Here is a 10,000-nt window from a genome sequence, read left to right on the forward strand (position 1 = left end):
TATGTATGTATGTATGTATGTATCTATGTATGTATGTATCTATGTATGTATGTATGCACGCACACACACTACGAAGTCCTATGCTAAACACCATAAATATTATGATGCACTACACACTATTATACTAATTCATAATGATGATGCATACACTATTACTCTGTATTCTATTATATAGTATATACTAGACTACATTGCATTAATACAGTACATTATGCTGTACTATTCCATACAACATTAATGAAGTACACACACACGCACATTATGTTGATAAATTTGTTCACTTCTTTCTGTTACTTGAATTAACATGAAAAGTATCATCATAGTATTTTATGGGTTCTTTTTATGCAGCTCTATTCTTCCTCTACAACTTTTGATTATCATCTTCGAATTTGAATAGATTTTATCTCTTTCCAGAGATATGATGATGGAGTGTCGAGTAGAAAAAAAATGAGTATCTACGACATCTGCTTCTCTTCACTTTTAATCAAGGTTCCAAAGTTGTCGAAGCTACTCAAGGCATTTACACTGTGTATGGAGAAGGTGCTATTACTGAAAGAACTGCACAGAAATGATTGTTACACTTCAAGGAGGAGGAACTTCAGCTTCACAAATGCTCCACATTCTGGCCAACTTGTTCGTTTTAATGAGGATTAACTGAACCAACTCATCTGCACCAGCCTAGTAGGGAATTAGCCCAACAGATGGGATGCTTCATGATATTGACACCCATCACCTTCACTTGATGTGTAAGGTCCAAAAACATGGATTGTTAGACACTCTAAACAAAAGAGACAAATTCCAGAGTTCTTCCATCACCACTAGTTTGCTTGCTCAAGACCAGGCTACCTGTGGATACAAACAGAGATTTCTTTACCACATCATCATGAGCAATGAAAAATGGTGTGTATATGTCAATATGAAGCAGAGGAAAGAATGACTGAGTCCTGACAAGCAAGCTTGAGTTAAGCCAGAGCTGCATCCATGCAAGAAAATGTGATCAGTGTTTATGGAATTGGAAAAAGCCAGTTCATTACAAAATGTCTGCAAACAACCATAAGGTCAATGCAGAGGTTTTTGTTCAATAAATGCACCAGCTCAATGAGGCAATCCAGCTGAAATGACTCAGTATGCTTCTTTAACATGACAATGCTCCCCCCTACCTCCACACACACACACACATTGCTAATTTAACCACAAACGCTAATCAAATGTTTGGTTGGAAACTTCTACCACACCCACTGTATTCTCCTCATATAGTGCCTTCAGATTATCACCTTTTACAGTTGCTCTCCAAAAGTCTGGAACTGAAAATGTGGCTTGAATTTTTCAAGTCAGACACTTGGTGATTTATACTGTCAAGCCATTGCCAAACTACTGGAACATTGGTAAGAAGTCGTGAACAATGAAAGAGGATATACTTTTGACTGATTTGTTAAAATTATTGATGTAAAATAAGAATTAAAATAAACAAACAAAAAAAAAACAAGAGCATTCATCTGAAAACCCAATATTCAAACATTAAATCACAGTAAGTCATAGAAACTATTTATTTATAATTAGGAAAAAAAGAAAACATGCAGATTTTCAACAGTCAGCTCCTCCAGCCACTGGCTCTGGTTTTTTCGCAATCAACCCGAATTTCTTCAAATGTCTCACAACCTTCATGCCAGGCACTACAGTCTCATCCACTAGGATGTCATCTATATAGGAACAGGTGGCCCTTCTTATCCTATCCACCTTTCCCAGGATGGATTTGAGCACTGTTACCATGATCTTTGGCACAGAATTCAGCCCAAAACCCAGCCTTGTCAGACAATGTGTCCAGCATTTGTATCGCACCAGTTGGTACTGCCACAGTTTGTCGCTCACATGGAGCTGCAAATATGCCAACTTCAAGTCGATGATCATTGCTGCTTTAGTCGACTGCCTCCATATGTGCAGCATCTCATCACAGACGTTGGTCGCCTTGCCACCTGTGTAACATGATACATGGCCATTTATCTCCTGAAAGTCCAGTACCGGTCTAACTTTGCCCTTTGTTGGCTGCACCACTGCCATTAGAGGTAGCACTCTGCTCACCCCCTCCTCTTTCCACAGGATAAGGACACCTTCCTTAATCCACTTCTCTACCTCTGCTTCAAAATCGTCCCTGGCGTGTCTTTTCAGGGTATGGTGGTAGCAGATCACCTTGTTTTTTAGGTGTTGGGGGTCCTTCTTTCCAGCACCATTCTATCGTCCATCACTGACCATCGAACGCCACCTGAAAATCCTTGTCTTCAATGGCATAGGCAGTGCAGCTCTTTGTGAAGCTCTTCTCCCGTTCACATTCCTGAGTCACGGTGCCTCCATAGCACCAAACAAAACTATGTCTCCTCCAACACTGACACCTCCAAGGCAGTCAACTGCATCCATCCTCATTACCACATCGATCCTGTCTACCACATGGTCAATCACAATCGCCTCAAGCCTTAACATTGCGCCTCACACCGCTATATCCACATCGCTGCTACCCTTGCATTCGATTTCACTGCCGTCAACCACCCGAATGCTACCCGTCCCCTTCCATTTCTTATTTCTTTATTGCCCACAAGGGGCTAAACATAGAGGGGACAAACAAGGATAGACAAAGAGATTAAGTCGATTACATCAACCCCAGGGCATAACTGGTACTTAATTTATCAACCCCAAAAGGATGAAAGGCAAAGTCAACCTCGGCAGAATTTGAACTCAGAACATAGTGGCAGAGGAAATACCACTAAACATTTCACCCAGCATGCTAACGTTTCTGCCAGCTCACCATCCCCTTCCATTTCTTTGTCACCCTCGGAGTCACAAGAGTCATTGTGCAGCCTGTGTCCACAAGGGTCTGTGTTTCCCCTGACCACGACCTTAACTACGGACAGTAACTTCACCAACACCTCTATTCATTCACAGGGGAAGTTTGAGAGGCATCAACTTACCCATGGCCTTTTCCCTGGCTACAACTTCAGGCAATATGCCCAGTCTGTTTGCACCAGTAGCAAACCAGTCTGGGCTCTGCACAGTCCTTCACCATGTGCGGTCCTTGGCACTTAAAACACCATCCTGTGAATGGCTACTGTTGTTCCACAGCCGGCCTCCATCCCTACCCAGTATATTCGTCGACCTGTTCCCCTCTTCATCTGATTGTTCCCGGCTTAGCAAAAGCAGTGTACTCTCTATGTAAGCCTCTCTCAAGCGTTGCTCGATCTTAACTGTGCTCAGCTGTTCTTCATCCATTTCGAGGTACAGTGCCAGTGCACTCCCTTCCAAAAACAACGTCATGAGGCTTGCTACATCTTCAATGCCTTGTAGCCTGGCCACAACTTTGATCTTTCAAATCCAGGCTAGTACATCACCTTCGCTATAGAAAGGTCTGATGACATCATTGTCAATCCTTATCTTCGCTGCCATCATATATCAAGGGGACAATGATGTCTATATACAATTGTTGAAATAACTTGTGCATGGGAAATGAAAAGAGGTTCACCTACCTTCCCCTCTTGTTTGCAACCGTCTACTAGTAATCACTCCGGCGATCCTGCCCTACCACGTCACTCAGTGTAAGCAGCTGCTATCTCACCAACCTGAGAGTGAATTCTCTCATGTCTGTTTGCAATGCCTCGGCCGGCCAAAAGAGGGTGACCCTATCCTGTCCCTCCCAGAACTTCCCTTCTCGCGCTTCCTCTTCCAGTCAGTCCCTTGACCATTGACGTCATGGCCCTCTTCTTCCAGCTCATCCCAACAGTTTACATTTAGAATTTATTGCAAACCTGACCTCTAGCATAAAACCAATGATTTCTAATTTAAGCACAAGGCCAGCAACTTTGAGGGGAAGGTTTTAGTCAGTTATATCCACTTCGGTACTTAACTGATTCTTTTATTTCATTGACTATGGAAGAGTGAAAGCAAAGTTGACCTCTGTAGGGTACGAACTCAGAATATAAAGAGCAGGAAATTAGCGACAATTATTGAGAGAGAGAGAGAGAGAGAGAGAGAGAGAGAGAGAGAGAGAGAGAGAGAGAGAGAGAGAGAGAGAGAGAGAGAGAAATAGAGAGAGAGAGAGAGAGAGAGAGAGAGAAATAGAGAGAGAGAGAGAAATAGAGAGAGAGAGAACAACACTGATGCAAGTACTTGCATTGCAGCTATGCTAGTCCCTATACAGATTACATCGACCTCAGAACTTTACTAGTTTTTTTTATTTAATTGAACCTGGATAAAAAAGAAAGGCAACGTTGACCACTACAAGATTTGAAATCAAACTGTAGTGAATGTTGATACTAGGAGTTCAATCCTCCTCAAATCACACCCCGACAGCCTTGAATATGTCACAACGATAATATGGCCCAGGAATGGAGGAAAAAATAGGGTGGTGGTTTCGGCCGGTATTCCTTTAATCATAAGACTAATCCATCAGCAAGAACAAAGAGTGGTATTTCGTTTTATTAAATCCAGGAAGATGAAAGACGAAGTTGATCTCAGCGAGATTTGAACTGTTTTTTTTTTCTTCTTAGTGAACCAACTGGAGGTACACTTGAAAAATATACCCAAATAACATCGACAATAACATCACGACTAATAAATATTACATAATATTATATAAGTTACATTTAAGACAAACAAAACAAGCAAATATGAATGCATGCATGGTGCAGTCTTAAAGTGTGGGAACACTAGACAACTGCCTAGTGGTGAGGCTTCGCAAGTCTAGAGGCCCTAATTCTAATCTTTGTATATTCGGTTGTGGTGTATGTATGGAAAAGGCAGTGTATTGTTTCACCCACAGCCTCGCAGCCCTATAACGCTTTTAAGATAGCCCTGTATGTGTTTACTTTATAAATAAAATTCTTTTAACTTACCGGCAACAGCGGTGTCACCCCAAAAACCACTTGCGCACCCAATTCTAACAACATCGTGTTCATTCGGAATTTTGTAACAGTACTGTCGATTAAAACTGACAAACTTTTTCAAGGAATAACGGTTGTTTAAAAACAGTTTAGAAGACATTCTAGAAGCTGACATCGTTTTTTTTTTTAAAGAAATAGACAAGTTTTTTACTTTGTTGTTGATATGTATCAGTCTCTTTTTTTTATAAATATATATGAATGAGAATGGGAAAAGGCTCAATGCTGTTATCTATACATATGAGGATAAATTAGATTAAACAAATAATTATAAGGTGAAGATAAAATCAAATAACATCGGCGCCGTGATATTTTGAACTCAAATAAACGAATGCACTATAAAAAAAAACAAATCTAGTCTGTTTGTTATTACTTTGAATTTCAATTATTGTTGCATCAACGAAGCATGTTACTTGCCTAACGTTAATAATGCATGTGCGTGTATACGACATCGATAAAAAATATATATAAGGAATCAATATTATACAAATATGTTATATATATATATACATATATCTTCGTCTTATCTTTTCATTTATTCTTTTATTTTTCTTCTTCCTGTTATCGGTTCGTTCTGCTCTCCCTTCTTTACTTGCTTTCTCTTACACTTCCAAGTACACACGGACGCGCTAATGTTTTGTGTGTACTCACGCACTTTAGCATACATACCACATGTGTACAAAGTTCTCGTTAGGAAGGTCTCAGCAAAACAAAGCGTGTGTGTGTGTTCAGATGTACAACACAACGTTGTTTTGTTACTATACACTTTATTAGCATTGTACATATTTATACCAAGTGCTCCTAATCTTATAAACGTTCTTCGTGGCATTTCCCCACCTCACCCCGACTAATTAGCATGAAATCGTTCATCAACAAATTGCAATCTCTGATCCATAGATGTGCTATCATCTCCTTGCGGTCTTTTTCTTTAAACCCATGTAGCCTCGCCATCGGCCATTGACAACTCTTTGCTCTCGTCATTCATATCTATTCGTAAAACTCAGCCAACGTTTTGAAAGTAAATTTCTCCTCAACCCTCAGGAAATCTAAAACATTAGCAACAGTCCCACTCGCCCATGCAATCACAATACTGCATTTGTAATTTGTGTACATACATTTAGCTTGATCTTAGACAAAAGCTGAGAAGTGATATATTTATGTATGATTTTTCTGAGTTTTATGTAAGTTCTTATGAGAATTCAAGCCAGTCACTAACAAAGCTACAAAACATTTTGAGTTATGAGAGTTACCAGTATTTGTAAATATGTGGTTGTGTTAGTGTGTTGAATGAACTGTTGATGCATACGTGTGTGTGTGCATCGATTCACCTTTAGTGTACGTCAGGTTACCAATTTTTAGTGAATAGGCACTAAAATAACATCTGACTTTTTATAACAGCAGTAGTATGATACCTTGTAATGCAATAATAGACAACATTCAGAAGGCTTAATAGAACATAGTAATTTATTTTAAGAGGAAATGACAATAGCATTAAATCAAGGTTTGCTTGACAGCATACAGGGTATAGCATTCAGTGGTATGATATAACAGTGTCCTAAGTGAACAAAAAAAAAGTTTGAGCTACTTGTTATAAGGTCACAAATCCAGAAGGTGTATGTAGCATAAATAACATGTAACACTTTCTGTATATCATAAAATGTGAAAAGGATAAATGTTCAAACAATCCATAAATAGTTATTTAATTCTAGAGTGTTTCTTCCTTCGATATTGTCCACATGATGGAGTTGAGCTCCAACAGCGACATGACAAATTACGTCTGACTTTCTTGGAGGCTTGGCTGGGATTGATTAAAATTTTCCCGCAACTTTGTAATAGGCGGCAGTGTGTATCTATGCATGAGGTAAAGCAGTTGGCTACACTAACCAAATCACGCATAGATGGAAAACATTTCTGCCAAAAGGAAATAGTGCTCCTACACACTGAAAGAATCTTGGAAAATCTTTGAAATGTCTTACAAATCTTCACTGTGACACTAATAGATTGGATTGGGGAAAATCTGTGTCAGTTTCTTTTGCTCTTTCTTCAAAAAACCTGACCTTTGTAGATTTTTGTGTAAATTTGTTAGTACATCCATAATGGTGCATCTATGATGATAGATACAAATGAGAATTTATAGTCAAGGTACAAGAGCTGTAAGTTTCACATAATTCACCATAGATATTGTACATTTGTACATTCATGTCTGTTGGACAGCTGACCACTACAACAGTGCATAACTTTTGCTCCCTATCCCACAGAACAATATCTGGTCTGTTATATTTGCACCAAATTGTGGTTTTATTGGAGTGTTCCATCAGTACCTCTTGTTTTTAAAGGTGTTACATGCCTTTGATATATACATCAGGGCAGTCCTTCCTGCAGATAGAATTGTAAATGGCTTTACACTATATCATGCCTCAGGGGCAGGTAATATCTTGTTGACATTTTGGGGCAGCTGTTGATGATATGGGTAAGAGGTTTGAGATTAACAAGCCCTGAAGAACAAACATTATTATACTAGTGATAGAAAACAGAGAGAGAGAGAGAAACAGCACACCTGTGGGCCAGAGTCTGAAGCATGTCTGTTAGTGATTTAATGGAATTAGTTGAGTAGCCCTCCTCTAGATACAGTCCAGGATGTCTATGTATGTAGCAACAGCACTGTGCCAGATGTGGGAGCAATGTTTCATTGTCAATTTCAATAGAGTGTAGCCGAGAGTCAGCAATTGGTCTTAAGTAAAAGGGCCAGTGGGGTTGGACACAACAAGGGTAACAAAAGCTGTAATGAGACAACTGGGTTGGGAGTGCTTAAATGAAAAAAGTATAAGATGAAACAGCTATGAAAGACAGATATTATTATACAAAGTGAAAGAGAGACAAACAACAAACCTGTGACCAGAGAGTGGAGTATGTTTGCATACTTCCTCCTAATTATGAAGAATGTGACACAGATTGTTAAATTTTAAAGGAGAGAAAGAAAAAAAAACTTTCTCACAAAATAAAAGGGACTACTTCAAACTTTCTCCTCAACTGCAGATTATTTCTGGTTATCACTCATCATCATCATCTGGTTGTGTTTGTTGCATAGATTACCATGACTCACTCTCTCCACTTTGTTCAGTTTGCCGTTGCATGAAGTAGGTCTTCTCGGGTGTACTCAGAGTTCTTACACAGTTGTTTTATGTAGGTTCAATCTGGTCTATGAATATTTGTGTACTCATACTCCAGCTCCCAAAGAAGAACACTACTAATGATCCCATCCCTTGCTCTCCAGCAATATCCAGCAAATCTTGTTCTTCTTTCTCTGATGACGCATGATATTGGTGGTATATTATCAAAGAGTTCTTTTGTAGTGTGTTGTCTCCAGATGTCCAGAGCAGTCTGAAGCATTTTTTAATGAGTTCTATCAATTTTCTTTTCAACATTTTTTTGTTGGAACTGACTGTACAACCACTTCAAAGAAATTATGTTTCAAATTTAATGGAAGATTTCTAGACTGTTGATAATATATTTAAAGCTGCCCAGGATTTGCCAATTTGAACATGAACATCACATGCAGACAGATCTTCTTTATGATTTTACTTCAAGATATTTAAATTCAACATTTTCAAAGATTTTCCAGATGTAGAGTTAATGTTGCCACTCTGGCTGTACATCATATATTGTCTTGTCTGAGTTAATGTAGAGACCAATACCATTATCAGCACTTCCAAGGCTGTGCAAGAGAGACGCAGCATCATGAACTTCATTTACTAGTAGCACCAAGTTATCAGCATAGTCAGCATCATTGATGGTAACAGTTGGAAAGCATCTACTTTTCACTGGTTGAAGAGTGAATATTTTGTCCATCTCATCTATAATGCTGAGTAGAACATAATCTAGACATATAATGAACAATATAATGCCAGTGTGTCACCCTGGAGAATATCAGTCACTATGTCAAAGAACTGTGTTACCATCTGGAGAATGAACGGGATTGGGTACTTCTATACAACATGATGATGACATTGACAGTTTTCTTTTGGATACTATATGCAAGAAGTATTTCTTCCATTTTCCCTCTGTGCATCAAGTCAGAGGCCTTAGAAAAGTCAACAAATTGCTTTCAGGTTCCTCACATGAACTCCTTCAATACCTGTTTGGACTGTAAGAATCTGGGTAAATGTTGATCTATTTCTTCGAAAGCCATTCTGGTTTTCCCTCAAGATATTTTCAATCTCTGGTTGCATACAATTGAGTAGCATGGCATTGTAAACTTTAGCAGATATAGCAGAGAGAGTCTTCCTACCTCTGTATTTTTGGTGACATCAAGATCTCCGTTCTTTGGAAACAGGAGTGTGCATCTTTTACTCCATTTCTCTATATCAGGGGTCACCAAACTACAGCCCGCAGGCCAGATCCGTCCCGCAAGGTCAGTTCATCCAGCTCACTGCCATTGTAATCCCTCGTCTCTGTCTGCTTATCTGTGTGTTTGTAAAATTACTGGAGAATGGCTAAACAGATTTTCACCAAATTTGACAGAAATATGTATTGTGTGAGTGGTTTGAAACGATGAAAATTTGGTTTGATTATCTTCAAAACTGGCGGATCAGTGAATCAAAATGTTTGGACTGTGCAAATTTTTTGCGAACGAATTTATGTGCATGCATCATTTTGGCATGTTCGCAGCACAAGAATCTATTACTAGCACATAAAATCATGTATTATGTCTATTTTATCTCTCACCAAATGGAGTATATATATATATCATTTGATTTGATCCTCGTCTGTGTGTGTATAGATCATGGTGTACCTATGCATATAGACATGTATGGGTACATATATAGATACATTCATACATACATACACAGATACGCAACTACGTGCGTGCGCACGTGTATGTGCATTGATGGATTTGAGGGTCTCATTTATCTATGAGTTGATTTCTTAATTTCACCGGAGTAAAAATACCTATGTGAAGGTGCGTGGCTTAGTGGTTAGAGTGTCAGCATCATGATCGTAAGATTGTGGTTTCGATTCCTGAACCAGACAGCACGTTGTGTTCTTAAGCAAAACACTTCATTTCACGTTGCTCCAGT

The 10,000-nt window shown here is 38.9% G+C and overlaps 1 protein-coding gene across 2 annotated transcripts in view; it reads right to left on the bottom strand.

The window, feature by feature from the left end:
- Positions 1-10,000, bottom strand: part of LOC106882171 (uncharacterized) — a 140,101-nt gene that overhangs the window by 118,569 nt on the left and 11,532 nt on the right. Inside the window, exon 1 of one of the 2 annotated variants that reach the window (XM_014932756.2) lies at positions 4,878-5,414. The exons of the other annotated variant lie outside the window; for it this stretch is intronic. Coding sequence (XP_014788242.1) covers positions 4,878-5,040 — 163 coding nt within the window. The 5' untranslated portion in view covers positions 5,041-5,414. Of the gene's footprint in view, positions 1-4,877; positions 5,415-10,000 lie in introns of those variants that run through there. 2 annotated transcript variants of the gene reach the window in all.

This window comes from Octopus bimaculoides, chromosome 16 (assembly GCF_001194135.2).
Source record: "Octopus bimaculoides isolate UCB-OBI-ISO-001 chromosome 16, ASM119413v2, whole genome shotgun sequence".
Taxonomy (NCBI): domain Eukaryota; kingdom Metazoa; phylum Mollusca; class Cephalopoda; order Octopoda; family Octopodidae; genus Octopus; species Octopus bimaculoides.